This window comes from Triturus cristatus, chromosome 3_2, assembly GCF_964204655.1.
Source record: "Triturus cristatus chromosome 3_2, aTriCri1.1, whole genome shotgun sequence".
NCBI classification, from domain to species: Eukaryota; Metazoa; Chordata; class Amphibia; order Caudata; family Salamandridae; genus Triturus; species Triturus cristatus.
Genome location: NC_140584.1, coordinates 679,431,441 through 679,459,401, shown reverse-complemented (window position 1 = coordinate 679,459,401; position 27,961 = coordinate 679,431,441). Strand labels below are relative to the sequence as shown.

General features: G+C 46.5%; 1 protein-coding gene across 3 annotated transcripts in view; it reads right to left on the bottom strand.

Annotated features, from left to right (window-relative positions):
* Positions 1-222: 222 nt before the first annotated feature.
* SPATS2L (spermatogenesis associated serine rich 2 like) overlaps positions 223-27,961 on the bottom strand; it is a 141,211-nt gene continuing 113,472 nt past the window's right edge. For all 3 annotated transcript variants that reach the window (XM_085648691.1, XM_085648692.1, XM_085648693.1), the window contains exons 11-13: positions 25,214-25,316; positions 17,644-17,861; positions 223-1,378 (exon numbers count right to left, since the gene is read on the bottom strand). In XM_085648691.1, the coding sequence (XP_085504817.1) occupies positions 998-1,378; positions 17,644-17,861; positions 25,214-25,316 (702 nt within the window). In that variant the 3' untranslated portion in view covers positions 223-997. The remainder of the gene's footprint in view (positions 1,379-17,643; positions 17,862-25,213; positions 25,317-27,961) is intronic.

Genomic DNA, 27,961 nt, shown 5'->3' with positions numbered 1-27,961 from the left:
TCTAGGATTTGCCTTCTGTTGAAATATGCTGCCCATTGCAAAGCGTGTTCCCTTTAAGCACCTGAATGTCTCTCCATTAGGCACGCCTTCTTTCCTTCAGTGTACCCATCTTTTTATTATTCAGCCATTTCCTAGGGAAATGGCTTGAAAAGTACGATGTTGGATTCTTTGGTGTACTTGACTAAAAAGAAAAACACTTCCAACATCTCCCTACAATTGTTGCACTAATGAAGTCATTTTTAATTGGCTCAAAAGAAAAAGGTTTTAGTGAGAATGCTTGAAAGTTCAATTATAGTCTTAATTTCATTACTTAAAATAAGATTTTGTAGTTTCTAGTACACAACGAAAGCATACATTCATATAACAATCAAACGTAAATTAAAACAGTGCATATGTTGCAGTGTTGTACAAACACAACTGTCTGGACCATGGGTAGTGGAATCAATTTAATGGAAACTCCATTGTTCCAGTGCCAGTTAGGTCACTCCGAGGTGAACAGAATAAGTCTATGAAGCCAAAGTAAGAAGTGTGTAGGCTCTAGAAGCAGAGTGAGTAGATTATGTGCTCATTAGCAAGAGTCTGAAAATTCCACAGTTGCAGGTCTGCAGTGAAAATGTATGTCTATGGTCCACCTACCCACCTCAAATAGCCACCATAAGAGAAGAGGTTCAGGGACCCGTAACAACAGTCGATCCCATACAATGTATGAATGAGGCGTTAGGGAAACCTAGGTTTGAATCTGCGAGGTCACATGCAGCAAAGCTTCAAACAATTGTGCTCACAGGTTTTGTTATGCACATTTGATTCTGCAGCCACTGGAGATGGAATGTATTTTTCTGAGGAAGTTTCCAAATATACAAGACATATGAAAGATTTGATAGATAAACGTAAACATTTTCATAAAAGCTTTGCCCCATCTTAATCAAAATGCAAGGCAAGAACATGGCCTATCTAATCTAAGACTAATGAAATTGTTTTAGGAAGTCGTTCTCAGTGATCATGCCACTAAGGTTACAGTTCTTACTGAACGCCCTGTGGTATCCGCCGAGATCTCCAGTGTGGTAGGTTGTAAACGACAGTGAGAAACACTTGCAACCTTGCCATGAAGTAATTTGGGCTCTAGTTCTGGTTGCTTCCCTTGAGAAGAGTTAGAAAGCACTTGGTTCTTGTTGGTCCTTTTAGCTGAATATGGATCCTCATTCTTCGTCATTCCTTTGTTTCTATTCCTGAAGCCATTGTGTAGGGGTAGCTGGTCTTCAGATCCAGAGCTGCTTCTCGTATTTGGATCTATATGTCTGTGCTCATGAGCTGGCTGCCCATTGCTCCTCAAGCTTTGGGGTCGAGGGTTATATCTTCGCCTCTGGTTAGAAGAACCATTCTGGAAAACAAAATACATATTGTCAAACGATGGCTCCGTCATTTCAGTTTCTGCCTGTCGTAGAACCACACAAAAAGACATTGAGTCGGCGCAATGCTTTGGAGAATAATGTAACTGCTAGAAGCAAGCTCCATCTGTATATGGGCTTGGTGACAATGTGGGCCCTCTTTGTGGTTTTATGAAATCGTTTTTTTAAATGTTTCATATAGTTGATAATTTTTGTGCACTAACAATAATTTGTTCACTCTTCGTAAATTTAAATTATCGCACAGTGCATCTTATTTCATTTGAGAAGTGCGTAGTATCATTTATTATTTTCTTTTTGTTCTTATTTAACATTTTTATCCAAATTGTTAAATATGGGCCTCTTTTTCTGCAGCGTAATGTAATATAATGTAAAGTGGATATGTAGAACTATGTTTGTCACCTGTGAGGATATACAGGCGCTGAGTAGGTGAGTGTAAGCATGTGGTGAGGCTGGGCCTGAGTACAGGCAGTCTTGATGGTCCCACAAGAAGACTAATAGAAAAGCCAGGTCTTCAGCTTTTTGCAGAAATCAAGAAGTGAGGAGGAGGCCCTGATTTGTTGGTTTAGGTTGCTGCAGGATTTGGCGGCTTGGTAGGAAAATGATTGATCTCCCATTCTGCTTCTGAGGATGCGGTGTGAGAGTGATGCTGAGCAAAGTTGTCTGATGGGTTAGTGGAAATGAAGCTGGTGTTTGAGGTATGTGGGTCCTGTGTTGTGTAGTGACTTGAATGCATGTGTGAGACTTTTGAACTGGCAGCGCTTCTTGGGAGTCAGTGGAGCTCTCTGAGGAGTGGTGTGGTTTGGGTTCGGCGCGGGATGTCGAGTCTAACGGTGGCGTTTTGGACGGTTTAAAATCTGTGAAGAAGATGGGTTGGGATGCCGGCGTAGAGTGTGTTGACATAATCTAATCTGTTTGTGATTAGAGCCTGTGTGATGGTACGTCAGGTGTCTCGTGTTAGCCACTTGAAGATTGTTTGTAACATATGGAGGATGTGAAGGCATGAGGAGGTGACAGCATTGACCTGGGACTTTATGGTGAGGTTGGTGTCCAAGGTGAGGCCTAGGTTCCTAGCATGGTCGGTTGGGATGGGTGTGGGTTTAACTTCGGCAGGCCACCCACTGAAGTCCCATGGTGTGCTCTTATTGCCGAAGATCAGCACTTCAGTTTTGTCAGTGTTGAGCATGAGGCAGTTTTCTTTCATCCAGTTGGTCACATTGGTCATGCATTGTTTGAAGTTTGTTTTGATGGTGACAGTGTCATTTGAGAAGGAAAAAATGAGCTGGGTGTCAACAGCGTAGAAGATTATGTTTATCTATGGGCTTTGAAGATGTCAGCCATGTCATGTACATGTTGAAAAATGTGGGGCTGAGTGATGATCCCTGTGAGACTCAAGAGATCCGCGGGTTCTGATGTGAACAGCTTCAAGCGACTTAAGGCCAGGTGATATGGCATCTGTTTTTTCCCCTAATTCTTTTTCTCTGGGAACATGTACCTCATTTCAGTCACAGTTTTCTCAATTCTTGCATTCCACACACGATTTTAAGAGTTCCTTATGTAATGTAAGATCCCTACCTAAGCACGACACTCAACATTGGGATCTTCTTCCTTCTCTTATGCCTGATGACGGAAACATAGCTGATCCCCAGCTCCATTCCTGCTATCACTCAGACTCTCCCACTGAACTATCGTATGATTAAAATTGATAGAGCTAGCAGACCTGGAGGGGGTATTGCTATTCTCTTTAGAGATTCTATTAGAGTTTCTCTTATTGAAAGCCTAAATATGGATTGGGTAGGAATATGTATTTTAAAAATAGAACTTTCCCTAACAATTCATTGGAAAGGTACCCAGCTCAATCGTCCCCCAGGGGCCCATAAAAGATTTTAGCACCATTTTATCAAGACCATTGCCACTCATGCGCTTTCTGCCCAAAACTTCTTACTATTGGGAGATTTTAACTATCACTATCATCAGATACAGATACATCCCAGCTCCTAGCTGATTTAGGTAGGTTGAGCCACCATCATAAAGTTCTAGGGCCCACACATTTGGCTGGCCATACCTTGGATTTGATTTTTACAAACACCAATGCTCTACATTGTGACCCACCCCTTCCCCTCACATGTACCGACCATGTGCTGATCTATTTCCAGATTGCCAACCAGGAAAAGTCTGACTTGGGTTAACCCAGCAGTAAAGGATCTATGATACAATGGCACCATGTCTCGCCAAACTCTTTCTCTGAAGTCTTTGATTTCCCCAAATCCAAACAGGACCTAGAAGTTAATCGAATGCTGGTGGAATTTCAATGTGCCTTAAATTTCGCCTTCAATAGCGATGCTCCATTTAGAACCCAGACAAATATTTTGAATAGAACTCTTGTACCTTGGTATACTGCAGAGCTTAAAGCTTGAAAATCACTCTGGAATAAGTTAGAGAGACGCTGGCACTGGAGCTATGATTCAGATGATAAAGATGCTTTCAAGGCAACACTCTGTATACCACCGAAATATCAAAAAGGCCCACAAATTGTATATCAGCAAGCCAATTGATCGGGCAGGCAATTCCTCTAAAGAACTGTTTAAAAGCATTAAGGACTTTATCTATCCCCCTGCCTGTACTCATCCACTATGCAGGAATTATGCAATTCTCTTGCTGATTACTTTGAAGAGAAGATCAACTTAAACTATCAAAACTTCATGAATAAAACACCCCAATCTAGCGCAGAGTTTAACAACAGCCCCTTTCCTAATTCCAGGGACGACAGTATGGACAATTTTCTAACTTGTACACGGGAACAAATTCAGCATGTGTTTGAAAGAGTGAACTCTGGCTCCCCAATGGACCCCTGTATGCCCAGGATTATAGCCCTATTGGCTAGCCAGCTTGAGTTGCAGTAAGTTTGTTATTCAACTCATTGATCGAGACAGGAAAAATTCCTTCAGCATGGAAATCTGCACAGATTATACCCATTCAAAAAAAGAATAACGTGGAGCCATCAATCCTCTTCAATTATAGACCGATCTTTCTACTCCCCCTTTTAGGTAAGCTGCTGAAAGGTTTAATCAACAAACAAATTACTAATTATCTTGAAGTGAACTAGATCCTGGACCCCTCACAATCAGGTTTTGGAGCCGAGAAAAGCACCGAATTGGCCTTGGTTGCCATAACTGATATCATCAGGTGCTCCCTGGATGCTAACACCCCAGCCATACTCGTGTTCTTAGACTTATCCGCAGCATTTGATGCGATGTCTCATGGTAAACTACTTCTAAGATTACAAGAGATTGGGATTACTGGGTCTGCCCTAGCCTGGTTTCAGGACTTCTTGAAAGACAGAAGGCAGTGCATCTCACTGGGAGCCTTTAAATCCAGGCCTATATGGGTTCACAAAGGGGCTCAGCAGGGTTCATCCTTGACCCCTACACTGTTCAACATTTATGTGGCACCCCTGGCCAAAGTCATCAGAGCATACAGGTTTGATACCGTGTCATATGCGGACGATACACAGTTGGTCATTTCCTTCGATCAGGATACTGACAAAGTGAAGGACCGTTTCATGGTCAGAATGAAGGCTATTGCAGGATGGATGCTAGATAACTTTCTCCAGTTGAATCCAGGGAAAACTGAGACCATTCTGTTTGAGAAAGCCCAAGATCTGTGGACTCCAGATTGGTGGCCACCAAAGTTAGGCAAGGTCCTCACTCCTAGTAAGGTACCAAAAAACCTTGGAGTTAAGGTTGACTAGGAACTCAATGAAGGAACAGGTTCTATCTACCACAAGTACTTCTTTTTTGCTGCTAAAGAAAGCATTGCCATTTCTTCCTTTGATAGCCAGAAAGACCCTGGTAAAGGCTCTTGTAAATTGGCTGGATTCTGAAAACACTTCACTGGCTTCTGTCAATGAGTCACTACTGTCTAAACTTCGAGTAGTACAAAATATGGGCGCACGGCTGATCAGCAACCGGCCTCCTAGACGCCCTCTACTCCTCTTCTACAATCCTTACACTGGCTATCAGTAAAGAAAAGAATAGTTTACAAAATATGTTGTTTAACCTATAAAGATCTGGAGGGTAAAGAGTACCACTGCCTCTGTCAAAAGATTAAGTGCTAACATCCTACTAGGAATTTCGCCTTTCAGTGATAAGGGTCTTCTATTGATCCCACGCATTCGACGATCTAGACGGGGTAGTACAGCCTTCTCCTGTTTGGCTCCCTCCTTCTGGAATAAATTGCCTTTTCCTGTCCAAGCTTGACCTGACTTCAAAAAATTCAAGAAAGCATTAAAAACGGAACTGTTCTCAATCTTACACTAAAATTTTGGGTTGACCGTGCGACAAAGTACCCAGGTTGGGGTGATTCGTGCACAATAGCAAATTATTGTATATATATATTCCCTGAAAAAATATGGACATTATAGTTAGGAAATAGAATTAAAAAAACCTTAGAAATTCACTGAAAAAACCCCAAAGGTTACAGGGACGTTATAGTTAGACTGACATTTCATTCGTACAACAGAAGTGAAATTCAACCATTATAATTAGCTGAGCTAACTATAACTTACTCCCCTGCATTGCACTGCTTATGACCTCACATTTTACATCACCCATGACATAGTCAGTAACATCACTAATGACATCACTCATGACCTCTCAAATGATATCAATGATGACATCTCAAATAACTTCATTTGCCGACTTTCTGGTCCCGCATTTTTGTTTGTAATTAGTTTTTTACGGGAGGGGGGCTGCGTGGTCCTCCTTTCCTGGGCCGACTGGGCCTCGGGGACCCCATTCCCCATGGTTCAGCCTTTTCTTTTTCTTAGGTTTGTTTAAAGTGAAAAAGAGCCATCCCCAGGGCCCAGCCTTTTTATAAAAAAATATTGTGGGGAGCCCTCCCGGGACAATTTTGGCACTGGGGACCGCATAGCTTGGGGCCTGGCCTCAATTGTGGGTGCCCTATGCCCAAACCAGGGCACCCACTGCCAATGTTGGGACAACGGGGGAGCCTGAAGGCCCCCACGGTCCCTGTCGGCTCCCTGTGTCCTGCGGGAGCCAGCATTGCTTTTGGACAGTTGGAGCTGCTGAACATGCAGCTCCCTCTTTCCAAAAGCAATTCTGGTCTACTTCTAGTAAATGATATAATTTGTTATGCTCTCGCTTGCTAGAACCAGAGCCTAGTTTGCTATGGCTTGACAGGAGCGGTAATGCTTCGGCATACCCCTACCCGGTAACATTGATAGAGCAGGGAGGCCGACTGCACGACATTGTGATAATCTAAAGCATAGCGTGATCAAAGCACAGGGTGATCATCACAATACGGATTGGATGGAGAGTATAAGGCAATATTGAGAAAAGGCCTGAACGACTGGAAACAGCTGCAGATTAATGTATAGCTGATCTCTAGTTCTATTTCAAAAATATTAAAACGGAAACAGTGCCTATATCTAATTGGCTTTTTAATTTTGGATTGCTGGCTGCTCTATCATAAACAGTTGGAGCTTTGCGCTCCTATACAGACAATCGCTACGTATACGTCAATCACTGAGTTTTTCTTTCCTACTGAGGGGTTTGGAGCCATTGAATACTCGAGACGACTTATATATTGGGTCTCATACTCATTGAATTAGATTGATTTGAAAATGATGTCCTGAAGAAGGTGAAGAAATAGAAATTGTTCACCGAAACGCCGCGTCGACATCTCTTCGTAAAAAGGATTTTTTATTTATTTGTAATAAAGTTTACTGTGTATTTGTATTATGTCTTCTCTGTGAGAAGATATTTTTATTCCATTGAGAAAATTGATTGTCATGTTTTGGATCTCTCAATAGTTGTGTAATTTTTTTTTTTTTTTTAATCTTTTTTATTAACAAAGCTCAGGAAAATTGCACATTTTTAAACATAAATAATTCATTGCATACTTTTATTGTTATGCTGTTTTCGTTTTATATTTCACAGCAGACAAAATGGTTTTGTTTAGAATTTGTTTAAAAAAAAATTCTATGATAGATAAGATATATTTCACATGATCCATACCTAATGAAGCTCTAGAATACAGGGCTTTTTTTTACCCACGTTACAGTCTCGTGGAAAGGGACTTGCTTTGTCTTTCTGAAAATGCTTCCGCCAAGCCATAGTAAACACCAATGTCCCAGGGGTGGGCACCCCGGGACATTGCAGGAGCCAGCACTGGGGGGTGGTGATCCCCAGTGCCATTATTGGCTCCAGGAGAGGGCCTTTTTTATTTTTAGGCGGATCCCACTGAAAATGAAAATAAAAATTAAATGCTTTTTTTAGCTCCCTTGGTCCTGGCTTGTATTGACAGCATGACCTTTGTGTTTTATACAAGCAAACAGGGAGGAACAAGATCACATGTTCTCTCATTAGAAGCTCAGAGGTTGTGGCATTGGGCCATTTAGTGGCAAGTCTTGTCAATAGCAGAGTACTTGACTGGTGCAGTCAACAACTAGACAAACACACTCAGCAGATCTGCAGAAAAATTTCACAAATGGGAATTAAGCCCAACTCAATATAAGAACATTTTTCACAAAACCAAACCTTGATCCATTTACCACCAACATCAATCACACATGCTGCTACTATGCCAGCAGGCACACTCTGCCAGAGTCATGGGAGAGAATGGTTACGATAACGTGGTCTGTGAGCTTTGACACTGCTCCCTTTCATCCCAAGCGTGCTGAGCAAGAGGAGATTAGAACTGGACCACCCAATCTTAAAAACCCCAGCATGGCCCTGGCAGTATTGGTTCGCAGGTCTCCTCCTATCAGAAGCACCACAGGTACAACTAACACCATTGGCAGACCTGCTGTTTCGATCTTACTGCAAGTTCTTCATTCTGACCGAGCATCAGGAACCTTGTCAGCATGGCTCCTGTGCACAGTGAGTTTCACCTCAGGTCAAAGTCTTATAACAAATAGAACGTACTCAGAAATGGAAAATATTCTGCTTCTGGTGGACAGACCACAACCTCCATCCATTTACAGTGTTGTCACACTAGATCAGATCTTCCCATATTTGCATAAGTTAGCACAGTCAGTCTTAAACACACCTCAATTAAGGTTCTTATAGCAACAATGTACTGTTTTCTATGTGATTCAAACAAACCTTCCCTATTAACTTATCCAGGAATCTACTGTAGGATTCTTCTGAGTTTACACCCCTGAGTTTATACCCCTGTGAGGCCTCCTCCACTTTCAGAGCAACCAAATACTGTCTTCTCACAACTCATTAGAACAGGGGTACTCATAGTATGGCCCGCGGGCCGCCAGCGGCACGGCAAGCATTTCTTGGCGGCTCGTGGACCTTTCAGACATCGTACCGGTGTTTTTTGTTTTTTTTAACAGTGTCAGCAAACACAGACTCTGCTCTGTGGGGGCCCGGGGATTCAAGCGATAGTCCGAGTGGAGCTGCTGGGGCGCTAAGAGGTGAAATACAACAATGCCTCGTTATCATGCAAATGGTCTCTTAAAGACCTGTGAAGTACTCGGGTTGGGCTGTGTGTGTGCCCTGGAAGGGAAGCTGCCTCAGCTGCCACACAAGCGGAGGGGGGTGGGGATGGGGGGGGGGGAGAGGTGACAAAGAATGACACGAGAACAGCAGGGTGTGAGAGTCGGGTAAGGGGACAGAGGGTGACAGAGGGCAGTAGGGAGAGACAGAAACAGACAGATAGAGATAGAGACTAACAGAGACAGGGACAGGCAGACAGATAGGCAGAGACAGGGACAGACAGATAGAGGCAGAGACAGACAGAGAGGCAAAGAGACAGACGGAGAGGGAGACGGAGAGGGAGGGCGACAGAGAGAGAGGGAGACGGAGAGAGAGAGAGGGAGATGGAGAGAGAGAGAGGGAGACGGGGAGAGAGAGGGAGACGGGGAGAGGGAGGGAGACGGGGAGGGAGGGAGAGAGACAGAGAGGGAGGGAGAGAGGCAGAGAGGGAGAGAGACGGATAGAAGGAGAGAGGGAGGGAGACGGAGGAGGGAGGCAGATGGAGGAGGGAGGGAGATGGAGTAGGGAGGGAGACAGAGGGAGACGGAGGAGGGAGGGAGACGGAGGAGGGAGGGAGGGAGAGGGAGGGAGACGGAGGAGGGAGGGAGACGGAGGACGGAGGGAGACGGAGGAGGGAGGGAGACGGAGGAGGGAGGGAGGGAGATAGAGAGAGGGAGAGAGAGAGAGATATGTGTATGCCAGGTCCGGTGGCTCAGTGGACAAAGGCGTCCGCTGCAGGGACCTGCGTTCCACCTCATGGTCACAGTTTTTTTTTGTTGCTCTAGCCCCGCCCCCTCCCCCAATTACCCCGCCCCCAAGGTGCGGCCCTCGGCCACAAACCACACTGTAAATTTGGCTCCCAAGAGAAAGTTTGTGAGTACCCCTGCATTAGAACATCATTTTATCCGAATCTTTAAAGCAGGGCAAAGCAAATTATTATCTTTGTCGGGCCATCTGGTTATAATTAGCAGTCTCAGGTTACTTGTTATTGTAGCATTTTTGTGAATGCCCTGGCGTACTGCAGCGAGACCTTCACTTTGAACACAGGAAATCTTCGGTAGTCTGTTAACCAAGTGGCGAGCCAAAGGCGAGTATAACAAAGAGGAGCTCTGAAGTGTAAGGTGCCAGGGGGTAACGCTAAGAAAATACCAACAGGGGACACCTCGGTGACATGCCGAGTTTGAAAACGGCAGTACAGTGTTGTCATTCTGGCTGCGAAGCGCGATCGCAGTTGTTGTCCATGCATTTTCGCACCCCACTCCCCTCGCCCGTACTCCGTTGGCCGTGGATTTTTTCCCGCCCCCGCCCGCACTCTGCTGCCGGAGCCCTTACAAAATCCAGTGCGATTCTCTCATTTTCAATCATGTGTTCGGGATTTTTTTAAAAACGAAATCGGGAAAGTCGTCCTCCCCCGATAAACCGAAGCTGTTCTCGTGACCTTGATTCTCACGTTGCTCCTAATATTCACGGGAGAACATTTTCAACCACCCCTATATGCAACATTTTTCACCTAAACTGATCACTTTTTAAACTCAGTGAGAGGATTAAACTGTTATGTGCTCGACACATCATTGTATTTCACAATGAAGGGAAAAGCTGATTTCAGCGCAGCGCATCGCTGACACATCTCTATGGAAACATTGGCGCTTTCTTCAGCTGGAAAAGCCATTCACAATTAAGGGAAAATCTGAGTAGCTTTTTTGGCATCCCAGAAAACAAAATACGTTAACACACATGCTGGGAAAGCCATTGTGTTTGCTCAACTGCCGCGCAAAGAAGGCGTGTGCGCTCATTAAGGTTTTTATCCTGGGACGGGGGAAAGATAACTTGTTGGGGACTGCCAGTTTCCGATTGCTAAAACTCCCTCCTCGCCAATTCCAACCCCAAACAAGCATTTACAATGCAACGGTCTCGGCATTGTTAAAGTTAGAGCTATTGGCATTGCTCATGACAATGCCGTTTCTTTAAATGTTTTAAAAACAAAAACATAAACAAAAATAATGTCATGAGCAATGCCAATAGCCCTAACTTTACCAATGCCGAGACCATTGCATTGTAAATGCTTGTTTACCCAGCGAGCACCGCGCCCTTCACGCTGTTGCTAGGAGGTAAATAAATGGGCAGTTCATGGGACCAGAGTTAGTTTGGTGGACAATGACGTGACTCAAGAATATAATGTAACACGTCGACACACCCTGTAGCGCCTTAGCAGCAGTCAACAGGCTACTGAGCCGGCAAGGTGCGACAATTCAACAACCCTGTCAGAGGGCGCATGATGAAACTTTCAGTAGCCTTGGCATTTTGGCTAATCAACGTCAATGTGGCCAGACCCTGCATATGTGAGCAATAAGAGATCTCGCACAGACTCAGCTGACGGTGAATAATCGACCGGTACATGGATTGCCCCCGTGTGTCCTTCTCCCAGATCCCCCACCGCTTCTTAATAAATGATGCCTGAAGGGCTTCTCTCTCAGCATCAGGTAGTTAGTTGATTCCAGTGCTGGATTAGGTGCAAACCAGATGTGCTAATACTAGACCCCAAAGTGCACCCAGTGGAGCTAGCATGCAAGCCCTTCTCGGGGAGTTTTTTGGGGATGATTGTGGCTAACACTACATTTTATGACGCCATTAAAAAAAATATTTTGGATGCAAGGCTAGGTCCGGATGCCGAGCTTGCTTGAATCCAGGTGTATTTTTTTTATTAGTTAAATAACGATACTCAGGGGTTGTTATTTATTGGGTGCAATAAGTAGCGCCTATAACGAGTTTCTGGAAGATACCATGCAAATTTTCGTGCTAAACACACCAAAATCCACGTTACAGTTAATACTATACATTTGTTACCTGCTAAATTGTGGCACATTTGACCTGCCTAAATTCAACAAAGGGGGAGATATTTAACACATCCGGAAATTACCCGATGCACTAAATATCAGCCACCTCCTAATTCTGAACTCCTCGCAAACTGAGGTTAAGACGCGGGTCGGAAACTCCGACCCACTTGTATTCGGGGCCTTCGTGTTTCAAAGGAACGAACTATGAAATAGTTCAGTACTTCATCGTCTGCCACAGCAGCCTGGAAACCTGTTTGTCTATAGCAGACACTCTTGCAGGTGGCTGTGGGAAAAGTGGGCCTTCCACAAAATATTGTTCGTACAGTAGGCGACTATTCTTTCTTTCTTATGTGCTTTTCCCTTATATAAAAATCACATACCAAGAGAGAGTAAAAAAAAAAAAATCCAGGGCATAATACCCCGGCGGATTGTGTGCCATTTAATATCCAGTTCGCCTTCTGTGCCAGGAAATTAAACATCCGAATTGATGCCATTGTATGCCAAGGTGGTGCCATGATACTTACGCAAAAGTGATGTGAGCGCAGTATTCAATTCTCACTAGTCCTTCTTTCACACTCTGAAGCTTCACGAGAGCCCTGTAGGCCTGATACCTTCTAAGGAGCACGGGCCTGCCAGGTCACCTCAGAACAGCGCGCTGGGTTCAGAATTGTGGGCAGGCCTTGTGCATCACATGCTCCACTGGAGGGCCCCAGAAACCGAAGCCTTCAGGAAGTGGTGCGCATGTCTCTCAGCTGGGCCAGCCTGAGCTGTTCCTGGACCCGGTACTCTTGACAGATGGGTTGGCTCAGAACACTCTGGCCCTGCACATTCCACAGACAGGAGCAAGAATGGTTCTACGGCACGATGTTGCTCTCCTGCATCCAGGGTCAATAGATTGGTCTGGCGCATGATTTGATGCAACGAGAGGCATCTTGTGGCGTGGCCGTCTTTTCATCGCAAATTCAGCCCCACAATTAGCATTTGAGGCTGGAGGAGGGTATGGCAATAATCAGCCATCTGTCATCTTTCCACTTGGCATCCATGATTGTCTGCTCTCAGACACACATTCAGCAGTGTGTAGCTGCGTTCGCTGCAACTTACACTCGTGACACACATGCACAGATGTGCACGGCGCTCTGCTCGAACAGGTTGAGCCTGGGTGTTTTTACCTGGTATTCTGGTCCAGATTTAACTCTCCAACAAAATGCGATGGATGAGGCAAGTGTTTGGAAAGTTCATTCTGAAGGGGTCTCTCTACACAAATAATTACGGTACAAGTGAGACTTGGACCCTGTAGACGATGCGGTTTATTCTGCACCTGAAAAAAACCTTTCCCCAAAATCAAATCAAACGTGAACGGGGTTGCTAGCATGTGAACGTGCTTAGGTGGCTCAAGAGGTCACGGAGTGCGGGCGCAGCTGGAAGGAACGAGCGCATCAGATGAGGGATGCGGTCGGCACGGAGGACATTTAACTATGCGTTGGAGATCCGTGTCCATATCAGGGCTAGCTGCAAATGTGACGTGTACATCATCATGGTAGCCGATGGGGATAGCCGCACCAGGCCGAGCGCAACCGGGACCTGTGTCGCCTTCTTGGAATGCATTCGTTGCATGCGCTGTTCCGCGCACGTCATGAATTAACAAGTTTCCTTAGAGCAAGAGGACGATATGCGTACTTCCCAGCATGGCCGCATATAATCTATTGGAACCGACGAAAGAAAAGAGGAATCTCACGTTTAAACGAGCTATTGCGACTACAGAGACTCCGCGCATTTGTATATACACGGGCATCTTATGCGTCTCAACTTTGTAATTGTGCATTATGTATTTTTGTAACCTCAATCACTCCTCATTTTCATAATATGTAATTTGGAGTGAGTACCGAATTTGTTAATCTGTAACTCACACCCCGAGTAACTGTTGTACATATAAGTAGGGACACCTACTTCCGTGTTACTATTTGTCCTTATGTAATTTACTTCGATCTATTGTAAAGCGCCCTGACACCTCTCGATAAATTACGCGCGATATAAAAACGCATAAATAGATAACTAAATAAATAAATCTATCCTGTTTAATTTGGTCATCCTGTGAGATGTGGGCACCCTTTATAACGCGGGCACCCTGTGTGACGCTCGCGCCCTGAGGGTGGGGGTGTGGGGGCTCTCCTCTTCCATTTGCCCGCGGGGGTGGTCTGCTCTCGAACATGCCGATTCACCCTATAGGCCAGCCTGTGTCCTGCCTCAGACTGACACCCCCTCCCCCGCCTCGCCCACCGCCCCCTCACCACCAGCCTGACATGCTGAACCCTCCCCTCCCCCTCTAGCCGCAGCATTCCACAGTCCAACTTGTACATCTCTGCAAAGTATACTGCGTTTAGGGGTGGGCACCGCCCCAAACAGTCAGGCAAATGAAGGGGTCGTAGAACATACTCAAGGGCATAAAAAACGACAGGGCACCCCAAAACACCAGCGTGAAAGCAGGGGAGTGTAAATTATACTCGCTGAGGGTTTAAGGGGGGCCGGGGTGCCCTCCTGTCGGAGACATCCCTTTCACAGAAGAACCAGCGTCACTGCTGCTTAAGCCCGTCTATTTATTTATTTTGTTCTCTATAGCACTCACTAGACACAAGGCGTCGCAGCGCTATACCACATTACACTTGAAAATCTAACAGACAGTTTATTGGGAGACATTGATGATGAGAAAACAGAGGCGCACATTTCACCAAACTGACACTTATCCAGTAAGCATCCTTATCAATCCATCACCCCCCCCCCCCCCTCCCCGAGTGGAGTGCACAGAGGAGGCGATTCAGACAGAAAGCGCTTTGAGGCTGTCTAGGCAGGTTGGCTGATTAGCCCTTATATGATGTTACCGATTGAAAGAAACCTTTCCCCAAAATCAAATCAAACGTGAACGGGGTTGCTAGCATGTTAACATGCTTAGGGTGGCTCAAGAGGTCACGGAGTGCGGGCGCAGCTGGAAGGAACGAGCGCATCAGATGAGGGATGCGGTCGGCACGGAGGACATTTAACTATGCGTTGGAGATCCGTGTCCATATCAGGGCTAGCTGCAAATGTGACGTGTACATCATCATGGTAGCCGATGGGGATAGCCGCACCAGGCCGAGCGCAACCGGGACCTGTGTCGCCTTCTTGGAATGCATTCGTTGCATGCGCTGTTCCGCGCACGTCATGAATTAACAAGTTTCCTTAGAGCAAGAGGACGATATGCGTACTTCCCAGCATGGCCGCATATAATCTATTGGAACCGACGAAAGAAAAGAGGAAGCTCACGTTTAAACGATCTATTGCGACTACAGAGACTCCGCGCATTTGTATATACTAACCCCTCCTCCAAAAACAAGCCGAGGGCACCGGAAGACACCACCGCCTTTCTCCGAGGCTGATCAGAAATGCCTCGGAGAAACGCAGCCTCCTTTTCGGATTCGGGGGCGTGTTTTGGAGAATGAGACTTCTTGCAAAAAACACGCCCCCCGATCCGAAAAGGACGGGGCCTGATCGGAGTGACGGGACCTCTTCTCCAATGGCTGGCCAGCATTGAAGAGGCCAGCCAATGGAGAACAGGGTAGAAGAGGGGCGGGTTCAAGCCCCTCTTCTCTAAAACATTAAATCTCTCGACTTCCGGTTCTGCCTTCGGCAGACCGGATGGTCCCGAGACCTAAAAAGCATAGGAAAGCGATAAGCCAGTAGAGTAGTATTTGGAACATTTCCTTTTATCGATACTCTAAAGCGTCAGGCTTTTTTCCCAAAGCTTTGCAGCATCGTCAAGTTATTAAACAAAAAACAAAAATGCACCATGTCGTGACCGCTGCTTGCAGTTGTGTCATTCCACTCGCTTGCTCATGCATGAAGATGTATGAATGTCTCAGCACGCATGCATGCACCAGCAGAATGACACCCGCGCATCTGGTTCAGGGCCGGATTGGCCTTAGCGGGCACCCGGCAATCCCCCGGTGCGCCGCACGGGTGGGGGCCGGTTTTGGGCCCCTAGGGGCCGTTATTGGTACAGGGCCGATTTTGCAGCTATGTGGCCCTGTAACAAAATCGGCCGAAAACCGGCCCTGGCAAAGAGCTCGGCGGCACCCCCAAGCCAGGGGGGGGGGGAGGCGGCCGAGCACATTGCCAGGGCTGGTTTTGGTTCCCAGTCCGGCCCTGATCTGGTTTAATGTTTTATATACCGATCCAAGATGGCATTAGGATTGGGATTAAATATGTCTACCAAAAATGAATTGTCCAGTTTGCGCTATATAAATCTGCACCAAAAAAACATGTAAAGGCTCTGCAGATCAGGCAGCAAAGAGGCAACAAGCTAGTGGGACGACAGACAGAGTCAGCTCCATATTCTACAAAAGGGAGTAAAGAAGGGACTTTTCGCAAATATCAAGTAAAGCGAATAGGCGGAAGAGTTTGGAGCGGTTTACTCCTTACCCGCTCTCTTGCAACATGCCTGCGTAGCTGAATATGGTCTGCAGACAGCGTGAGTAAGTTCTGGAGACAGAACAGAATCAATATTTAAATCTAGCTATCAAGAACACTTAGCCTGTCAGAGTCTGACTTATTGTCCACACTTGACGATGCACTCCGCCATCTACCACTGCAAAGACCAAATGGCACTCCAATCGCACAGTCATCACTAAGGGAGGACAACTGGAAAGGGAAAGAAGTGGTGGAGGGAAAGACCGGAAGGGGATAGGAGGTGAAAGGAGGAGTGGGGAGATAATGATGAAAGAGAGATGGGTGAGAGGAGGAGAAGGTCCGGAAATGGAGAGGGGTGGGGGGGGGGGTCATAGTAAACAAGCATTTGCAATGCAATAGGTCTTGCATTTACAACAGTTTGAGGTCTTGGCATTGTAAATGACAATGCCTTTTATTTATGTGTTGGTTTTTAAAACATAAATAAAAGGAATTATCGTTTACACTGCCAATAACTTAAACTCTCACAAATGCGAGACCTATTGCATTGCAAATGCTTGTCTTTACCTGCCATCAATTGTTCTGCTGGTATGCTGCCGCATTTGCAGAAGGAGAGCATGCTACTCCGTGGGAAAGCCTTAGATACAAGTATGAGTGTTTGTTATGTGGCCAATGTGGGTAGTGTATGACTGTGACTGTGGACCACAGTGGTGGTCTTATCATGTTTTGTTGCTGTGACAATGCATGAGCTAGAAAAGAAAATTTTAGAGGGATGTGATGCTTAAGAATTAGGAACTAGTACAAGGATGGATAATGTTTCTGCTATGCATGTATGCAGAGACCACCTCAAATGTGTGGCTGTGCCTACCCATGCATATATGACAGGTGTGAGGAAGTCATATATTTAAATACCTTCATTTGGAGTGGTCTGTGATGTATGCGTCTGAGGAAGGGTGTGGCCACTCTGCCACAATAGTGCTTTTCACAGTGAAGTTTGCAGATCTGCAAACTAGAAATAGGATATTGGACCAAAAATGTTACAGCACTTGGCAGCCAGTCAGACAGGCAGCAGACATTTAAATTTCCATTCATGTTCCAAGCAGGCATAAATACATATTTTGTCGTTCACTGTATTTCTAGAAGTTTTTCGAAAAGTGCTTGGCTGTTTTAACACCAATGCATAAAGAATTTCAGTTTGAGCCACACACTTGCTTATGGTCTAAATTTGGTGTCAAACTGCCCAAATATTATGTAGTGTTGGTAAGCAAAAAATCCAGTGGGATCAGAGCCAGAGAGAGTAACATCTAGTGACAGCATAAACCACTGGATAGAGTGGTTTAAAAGTTTTACTTCAACCATGAAATAGCATCACATAACCACCATAAATGATTGTTGGCGCAACATTTATCATATTTCTCACACAACCTTCTTTCCTCTTCACTTTACGCTTGCAATCTTTACCTGCTTCATTGTAAAAACAGCAGGGTGGGAGATTTCATCAGAATGGCTCAGAATCCCATTTGAACATTTAGACTTCAGTTCCCTGCCCAAGGCCTTGATGTCTGCAGATGCATTCGGTCTGTTGTGGGAATGGTTTTCCACAGGTGACAAGAGATCTTCTGAATGCTCTGAGGAACTGCTTGGTATCCTCAAAGAGTAGCTGTTCTTTGGGTGAGAAACTGGAAAAAACATTATATTGCATTAACCGCTGTACAGTGGTTTTCAACTGTAAAATAAGTGTGAGATGTGTCATTGGCATATCATTCCTATAAGATACCTGTCAATAATAAATTAGCGTATTCAAATTCGATTCCATAAGTACATGATTTTCACTAGTTTTGATATTACCATTTCAACCAATTGGCACACAAAAGAAAGGGTGCAGTCAACTCAGAAGTGAGTCCAGTTCATAATGTTTCATTTAGGCTAGAGGGAGTTCATTGTGACAAGGAGTCACCTAGCAGTTACGCATGTGACTTCCTTACCTGGCTGGTCTTTGGAAGTTTTCTTGTGGAAACAGACCAACTCTTAAAGACTACACTAACGCTTCTTAGAGGAAAAATACTATGAAACAACTTCAGTGTTCAGTGCCCTCTCGACGTGTATATTAATAACAAAACAAGAAGGGGTAAACCGTGGCCCCAGTAGCTTTGTGCCCCCGAGATTTGTTATACTTATACTTCCTTTAATGAGATAAATGTGGCAAGCAGTTCTTTGGATAAGTGGAATAGTTATTTTTCAGACTCAAGAGGCAAGGAGCCGGAAAACGTGGTGGAAAGTGGAAAATACTTAGGGGGATATTCACAAGGACCTATCGCCGAGTTAACGGCACTTTATCGCAGCCAAAGTTTCGATAAACTTATCGTCCCAATCACAAGCTGGTGTTAACAGTCCACAGCACCAGTTTACCTGCGATAGCAGCCGCAAAACATATTGCCACAGTCGACCCCTGCAACTATTGGTAATGAGATGCAGAGTAGGCGTTTACGTACCAAAAGCCGCGACAACACCACTCCACAACATTCACAACAACCAGACGGAACTGAGATAAGAACACAAAACAGGTGATAAGGCGCGGTAGCAGCAGGAAAATAACACCTGCTCTGACCTGGTGCAAAGTCAGACCACAGCCTGCACCACAAAAGGGAGTACAGCCCACAGCCACATCGGAAGGGCAACAGATACCATGGAGCCACTGGTCATGTGGCCAGGACACCCAAGAGGGCCACAACACCCACGGCCACCACCATAGGACCCCAACCCCCACCCGGAACACCCCCTCCCGAACCACCACAGAGGCAGCACAGACAAAGACAGCGGACCCAAGGAAAGGCACCAGCCTCACAGACCCAACACCTGACAATGTCATTGCCCACTACAGGCTCAAAAGGACAACCATCCGACGCATCCTGACCAACAACGCCCAACAGGCCGACGGCACTAACACAGTGGACAACCAACATCCCACCCCACACAATGCTGGCTGTGCTTCACCTGTTGGCCCCTGGGTCCCCCAACCAACAGCCGCCGGAGTCAGAGGAGTCACACAGCCAGCCACATCCAAGTCCCTCACACCTGTCCTGGACATCACCATCAGCCTGATACCCGAGTCCCCATACATCCAAAACAATGCGTAGGATCCGCTAGAGACCAAGCAAGGACCATACGCCATAGCTGGATGCACACACGTGTTGCGGGCAATCCACAGCACAATATGTCATACCTGTGCAACCTGGTGACACAGCACACAATCACCGCAACAGAAAGCACATGTCTCACATCAATTTACAGGCAACAACCGAACACCGTGGAACCTCCACCAATGTCGCCTCCAAATACCCAGCCAGTGTGCAATGGTCCCTTCATCCTCCGACAGTCCATCAGCAACCAGAGTTCCCAGGATGGCACCAAGGGAAATACACAGCCTCTTGGCAAGTTCCAAATGAACACCCCACTCACCTCAACTCTACAACCACGCAACTCACAACTCTGGCAATGCACACGTCACAAAATCACAACCAACATGCAAAACAACATGACCACACACCAGACACGACAGAACAACTCACAATGGTAACTTGGGCAAGCCGCGAACATGAGCCATCAATGGTATGGCACCTCAGCCACACACTGGCCAAATGTGGGGAGAGGTGGCAACCAGGCATGTGTGAAGGAGGCAGGAGAACCATGATTGGGAAAGTACACAATGCCAAGAGTGGCGGAGATGTGCTGGACAGACCGCAGTATGCCAAACACACCCATATCCATGGTGACATACACCGCTGGTGCATGGAGTGTAGTGGACAGTGGACGCAACCATGTCACCCCAGCCAGCGGGGGAGTTTGCGGAAATGTTGCCTGTTACGTCCCCCCCGCAAGCGTGAGCAGAGTGGGATGGCCCGGTGTATGCCAGGCCAGCATAGGGGTGTGAATAAAAAGCACATAGCCCTGGGCGTGGTCCTCTTACGGAAAGCCAAACGTCTCTGCCAGGGTGGTGCTTCTCACCACGCCACAAGGCCGAACCCGTCAGGCATGCCCCGGCGCAGCCAGGCCACACTAATCACCTTCCGACACCGGCGTGTGTCAAGGAGGGCCCACCAGGTGCCTGCGCAAGCTCCAAACCTGAGGCCGCAACCGTGGCAGCCTCTCAGACCATCACGGCCTCCACGACACAGGCCCGCTTTAATCCTTTCACGTTGTTGTACTCTACTGCCGCCTCCAGCCAACACTACGGTCAAGTAGGTCCCACATTTGGAACTGAGTCTTAATTACACCATGGCAGTGACCATTATTTAAGGCGGATTTCATGTCACTATACTCCCTTCGATGTGGTGCCACCAAGTCTGTGCATAGCATCACAACCACACGTGCCTGTGGACCTACGCGGACTACTGCCCTCGGCCTACGCTGCGCACGTGTAGTTCACAGAATTGGAACTGAACATCGATCATTCAAAGGCAGAATACATTTCATCGCATGCAAGGAGAGGCGTAAGAGGATGACGTGTTGCAGTCCGGAGGGAATAGGATCATCGTTACGGAGGTGATCGAATACTACCGACAACTGCCCTGGTGTCACTTACTCTGTGCATCGCAAGCCAACGACAGGTGGGTATGGTCCCCTGCTGACTACTGCCTTCTGCCCACATTATGGCCAAGTAGGTCACACATTTGGAACTGAGTCTTGATCATACATTGTCCGTGTACACACAAAAAGGAAGAATCTACTTCACTGTACTCCCTTTGGTCAGGTGTCAGCAACCATGTGCATAGCATCCCAATGACATGTGGCTGTGGGCCCTTGCTGACCGCTGCCCCCGGCCTACACTGCGGTCGAATAGGTCACACACACCTTTGAATTCAGCCTTGATTTATTTAAGGCAGACTTGATGTCATTGTACAGGCCTCATCGCAGACTGCATCCCCTTTCAGCCCCGGTGCCACTATGTCTATTCCCCGAGACCCATGGACACTTTCTGGTTGGACTTTGGTGGTGACTGAGTCCATTGACTTGGGGTTGTCATCACCATCATGGCGGTGATACTGACTTTCTGGCGAAGGCCGTGGCATTCCACCCCTTCATTTGCTGCTTCCGGACAGCTTCCACCCTCTGCATCATGCCCTGGAGAACACCTTCCACTGTCCCCCGCAACCCTCCGCAACATACACCTTGGATATTGATCAGGTCGCATGGCCCATCTGACTGCACCGCAAGTCACCATCCCGTGGCTGGGTGCCTGTGCCGGCCGCAGTGCACCCGGGGCCACTAACTCTGTGCTGCTCATGTCTGGGACCCCTCCTTCTGAGATATTGGATGGCCACTGAGGCGATGGCCTTGGGGTCATCAACACCATGTGTCTGTGGCCCTGCACTGTCCGCTGCCTCCGGCCTCAACTGCGGTCCACCAGGGCTCACACATCAAATCGAGTCCTGACCCGCCTGGACATCGCATCACCGCAGGAGGCACACGCCACCACCACCAGGACCACCTCCAACCGCCATCTGCCAGAGTCGAAACGGTGGTCCTGACATACTGACAGAGTTGCTCACACCTGTCGTGGATGCCATCATCAGACTGATTCCCTGCTCGGCACTCCAGGTGCCACTGACTCAGTGCACCGCAAGCCATCGTCCGTTACTGATTGAGTTTTGTGTTGTTGAGAGTTTGCACATCAATGTCAACTCAAGCAGTGTGGGAGACCTGGGACGTTGATGAGGAAGATGATGCAGGTCTGACACACCCTACTGCATCTACATCAGGAATGTCTCGAAGGGACACACTCTGAGACTTTTTCTTCACATGGGCGCGCACAGCTGTAGTGCCCCAACATCAGTGCACTGCAACACACAGACACATCTGTTTGCTCATTGGGTACCCTCTAGACTTGAGCAGGCTACCTCCATGATGCTCCGCAGTTATCCCTGTGATGCTGGTGTTGTCTGTTACCATATTCATTGTGTTAACTGTTGTATTTGTTGCCAGCACCAACAATTTCCTGAGGGCTGGCATGCATCCACCCCACACACATCCAACAAAGGCCTGTGGTCTTGTTGTATGCATGAGGGCCCAGGGCCTTACGACATTACATTGTGCTGTGTACAGCGGATGCAGGCATGTCACAATAGGCATCGGGTTTGAGCTTGGACATGTAGCTTTGTCGTCACCCACTCAATTCGTAAGGGGAGTGGCCTGGGCCGTCGTACGCAGGGCCAACGTGGGTGTGTGACTGATATGTGCGTGCCCCTGGGCGTGGTTGTGTACAGTGAATGTGCATCTGCATGTGTCTCTTTGGCAGTGTGGGTCTTCTTTGTGTGGTGTAGGTGGTCCCTGAAGGGTAATAGACAACAACGTATGTGATCTAGTTTGCCTTCCATGGGTTGGGAACCCACCCACACCTGTTCAGCTACCTACTTTTGGCGTGCTGACACATGGCATTGGGGTGCCGTGGGTGGGTGAAGTGTCGTGAGCCAGCTGTGCTTGCGGGTGCTTCCTGCTGTGTGGTCTGTTGCAGGCTCTGTGTTTTCCTCTAAGTAGCTTGGCTGCCCGGGTCCTGGTGGTGGGTTGCGTGGGATGTCTATGGGCTGTTGTAGGGCGTCGGTGTTAAAGGTGTGGTGGTCCTCTCCGGCATCACAGATGTGTGTTCTTCTGTGCTCTTCTGGAGGTGTTGTGTGCCCATCTGCAATGTGAAGGGGAGATGCATGTTGACATTGTGTTGACATGTATGTTGGCGCATTGTTCTGGTCTACATGCAGACTGTATGACAATGTACATTGTGCATTGTGACTGTTTGGGAGGTGCTGAATACAGCTGCGGGACATTGTACATTTTGACTACATGACGGATGTGAGGTCGTACGCATATATTTCCATTTCACAGTTTGCTGCTCTGTCAGATGTAGTAGGCATGTTTCTGTGCATGTGCGGAGCCAGTTGTGTCCTCTGTTCTGCAGTGTCGGCTTTGCGCATTGTACCACGTTGTCGTTAATGTGGGTGTGCTGTTCTTGCTATGTGCTGCAGTGTGCCAAGGGGATAAGGGACATGCTCCAAGATAATTGTGGATGTGCAGTGTGCTACACCTCGTTGTGCATGTGTGCCATTGTGCCCATCTCCCCCTGTCCCCCAGGCCCTGGTCATTACTCACCCTGTTGATGTTGTGTCATGTCCTCTTGAACTGTGTCCGTACTCCCTACTCCTTGCACCGTCCCCACACTGATGACTGTGGCCTCGGTTTCCTCCAGCTCCTCCTGTGGCGCAGGACTGCCACCTCCTGTCGCCGTTGCAACCTTCCTGTTGGCAGCGGGTTTGTGCCTGGTTTAGGTTGTCACATCATGCCAGCGCCACTTGGCCTCCTCGATTGGCCTCCTCGGCACCTCGACTGCATTCCAGGTGGTCTACTTGTGGGTCAGTTGCTGGTAGTGTTCTGTCACCTCCGTGATGCTGATCTGGTTTTGCTGCGGACTGCACCCTGTCTTCCTCTCCCTCTTCTCCTCGGCCGTCCCTGTCCCTGTTTTTCCTTGTTGTGGGGTTCGCGTTGGCCTCTGCGCTGGGTCAGGGTGCAGCCCTGTTGCTACGTGCTTTGGCTTGTATCTGGTGTGTTGTTTCTGTGGTTTTTATGGTGCATTTTCCCACCGGACGCGTGGGATTTGCAAGCCTGTGGCTGGTTTTCACTACTTTTTGTACCGCGATTGGCCTCATCGCATGATTTTTTGGTTTCTTGTTTTGCATGTTTGCGACGTGGCGTTTATTTTTGCGTGGCCATATGGCGCGTTATCTGGTGACTATCGCATGCTACCGCTGCGTTGTGAATACTTGGTTGGTACGGCATAATTTTCCCGCAATAGGCTGCAATGTTGAGATGTTAAGCTACTCTTGCGTAGTTATCACACGTTCTTGTGAATAGACCCCTTAATTTTCACGAGCTATGTTTTGCCTCCAGACAAGGTACCCAGTGTAGGATTTTTCAGATTGGCTCAACTTGTTTGGAAAAGTGAGGTGATAGACTTGATGCAAATAATTGATGCCCTACATGAAACTTTTAAAGAATGCTACTAAATAACATCATTGGTCCCTTCCCTGATTCATTTAAATTGTAGCAAATCACAGCCAAACATGCCCTACATTCCTACACTTAATGTTATAAGTCTGCATCATTGTGGGAACGCATCCTGCTAGATTCCGAAAGTGCCTTGCTTTCCATGTACTAACGTAGCATAATATAGCTTTTTTAGCCCGCAGCAGAGGGCTATACTGACCATTAAAGGCCTGCTCCAGTGTTAAAGGCCCGACCTGAAGGTAAGGGCCTTTAGCAAGGGAGCGGGCCTTTAATGGCCGGTATAGCTCATCTACGGTGGGCTATAAAGCTACTACAGCATTCCACCCCATGAGGGCAGGCTGCTCCAATTAAAAAACGCAACGGCCTCTCGGAGCCCGAGGGGTTGAAATGTACCTCGATTTCCTGAAGCCTTTAGTCACAGTTCTTGCGCTAAATGTTCTACAGTTGACAGCCGCACACAGGTCCACGGGGGATAGCTGTTAAACATTCAGAGCAAGACCTGTGAAAGGGAACTGAAGACAGCCCCTGGTTCTTCCCGGATTAGCTGAACTTCTTTTTGTAGTTCAGCCAAGCCAGGGAGAACCAAGAGCTGAACAGCATTCACCCCTCCCTCCTTCTGCAGCCTTAGTGACACTGAGTTACAGGAGGAAGGAAGGGTGAAGGCTGCATGTCTTCCTGCACAGCCTCTGCCTTTCGCTTTCCTCTGCCTAAATAATATATTTTCGAGAGGCAGGGGAAAGAGAAAGGCAGAGGCTGTGTATAAGGACATGGAAATGATAAGAGCAGTGCGCCTATATTAGTTCATATAGCCTGATGCTGCTCCATTGTCTTCAATGGAGCTTTCAACATTCCAATGTTTTAATGAACATACATAATGGTTGAAGGAAACCTTGATGCCTAGAGAACAGAATACATAGGCACAGACATTGTTCTTTCTAAAATGCAATAGCGTTTTTCCCTGGAACAAATGGTAGCTCACTTTCGCCGCAGTGAAGAATCTGGGTTTTCAGGTTTTCTATGTCACAGGAGTAACGTGCAGACCTTCCCAACTCCTCGTCGTATTTACGTTCACTGACAAAGTGCTAAAAGAGATATGAGAGAAGAATATCAGAATTCAGTTAATACTGACCATGGGAATTTCAAACAGTGTGTTCAAGGCGAGGGAGAAAATCAATGGGAGACATCCTCATACATGTTTAAGATTCTCAAAATATCTATATCATCTTCCGCAACCCCCTAATTTAGAGAGCTGGGGTTCTCATGATACATTACTGAAATATACAACACTATTTTGGCCCTTATGAATGACCCAGTAAATTGCAGTCACTAATATAGAGAGCTGGGGTTATCATGATACATTGCTGAAATATGGATGTATGACGTTACAACGCACACTATTACAACGCATGAACTTACAACGCATTTTTTACAACGCATAATCCATTACAACGCATGACATTACAACGCATGACACTACAACGCATTTTTAAAAAATACCTTTACAACGCACTACCATTACAACGCATACTACCTTTACAACGCATACCATTACAACGCATAATATTAAATTACATTTAAGGTAAGTATTAGATAGTATAGGGGTAAAAATTACTATTCTAACTCCAGGGGGTGCAACAGTAGGGTAAGTGTTGGATAGTGTAGGGGTAAAAATTACTATTCTAACTCCAGGGGGTGCAACAGTAGGGTAAGTGTTGGATAGTGTAGGGGTAAAAATTACTATTCTAACTCCAGGGGGTGCAACAGTAGGGTAAGTGTTGGATAGTGTAGGGGTAAAAATTACTATTCTAACTCCAGGGGGTGCAACAGTAGGGAAAGTGTTGGATAGTATAGGGGTAAAAATTACTATTCTAACTCCAGGGGGTGCATCAGTAGGGTAAGTGTTGGATAGTATAGGGGTAAAAATTACTATTCTAACTCCAGGGGGTGCATCAGTAGGGTAAGTGTTGGATAGTATAGGGGTAAAAATTACTATTCTAACTCCAGGGGGTGCATCAGTAGGGTAAGTGTTGGAAAGTATAGGGGTAAAAATTACTATTCTAACTCCAGGGGGTGCATCAGTAGGGTAAGTGTTGGATAGTATAGGGGTAAAAATTACTATTCTAACTCCAGGGGGTGCATCAGTAGGGTAAGTGTTGGATAGTATAGGGGTAAAAATTACTATTCTAACTCCAGGGGGTGCATCAGTAGGGTAAGTGTTGGATAGTATAGGGGTAAAAATTACTATTCTAACTCCAGGGGGTGCATCAGTAGGGTAAGTGTTGGATAGTATAGGGGTAAAAATTACTATTCTAACTCCAGGGGGTGCATCAGTAGGGTAAGTGTTGGATAGTATAGTGTAATATTATGCGTTGTAATGGTATGCGTTGTAATGGTAGTATGCGTTGTAATGGAATGCGTTGTAAAGGTAGTTTTTAAAAATGCGTTGTAGTGTCATGCGTTGTAATATCATGCGTTGTAATGGATTATGCGTTGTAAAAAATGCGTTGTAATGGTAGTGCGTTGTAAAAGTTGCGTTGTAAAGGTTGTTCCCCCTGAAATATACAATGCACTCACTCTTTTGGCCCTCATTATGAGTGACAAAGTAAATGGCAGCCCCTGGCCGCCAAACACCTGGTTATGAAAAGTCACAATCATAACTATGTTAGAGTTTACTGCACCCAGAAATGTCCATGTTTGATAAAGGCCAATCCCTGGAGTCAAGCTTCAGCAGGTCAAACCTGCCAAAATTAAACAGGTAAAAAAAATTCTGGGAAACTACAGGAAAATACAAAGCACCTAAATCAGCATGTTTTTCCCCATGTAGATGAGGCGGGGGGGGGGGAAGGGGGAATGTGTAATAGAAGGTAGGTAACAGCCCGATAAAAAAAATATCCCTGGGGTATAGGTATTTATCAGGGCTGATAAAAAACATATCCCTCTACAGGACACTCGAAATCAGGGGTTACACATGTATTTTAAAAACAAAAATATTATTGCAATGCGATTAGGAAAAGCCAAACAACAACACAGAAAAGTCTCTTTATATAGTCACTTTTATTTGTCTTTTTGTGGTGAAGTAGTAAACATGAAGACAATTACGTTTTCTTAATTGTACTACCCCTGCATAATTTTATTTTTAGGCCCATTGAGGTGATTAATAGAACTGCCTAGAATCTGAGACGGTTAGGATTCTCACACTGTGCAATTAGAAAAGAAATATCTCAGATGAAGCCATTTTGCACACTTGACCTCAGAGAAGAGCACCAGTGTAATGCAGCATGCCATCAACGTGTGATTGAGAGTTTGAGAGTCCAGCATCTTTTTTTAAAAACAAAACATTTTGGTTTGACAGTTAATCTGCTTAGGTGAGATTGTTAATTGGTAACTCCAGATAGGGAGTGGAATATCATGGGGAAAAACCAGGGCACTTCCCATTGGACCCTTTGGGTTCTGGGATTAGACTCAGGGGTCTCCCAGGGTCAGTGATGCACTGTTGTTGCACCTGCAGAGTGTTGAGGCCCAATGTTATCCTATGGGGATAAGGGGACTCCGGTTGGTGGCTGCTGGCAAGCAGGCCACAGGGTTGTGGGAGCAAAGCTCCTAGGGTTAAGCTCAGGGCACGTTGGGGACCAAGTTAGCACGAAAGGGACACCCTCAGCGGCGCTAGGGCAGCCGGTGTGCAGGGGGCAGTTTTGAGGTCGGGTGCCCAGTTGAATTTAATGGAGAT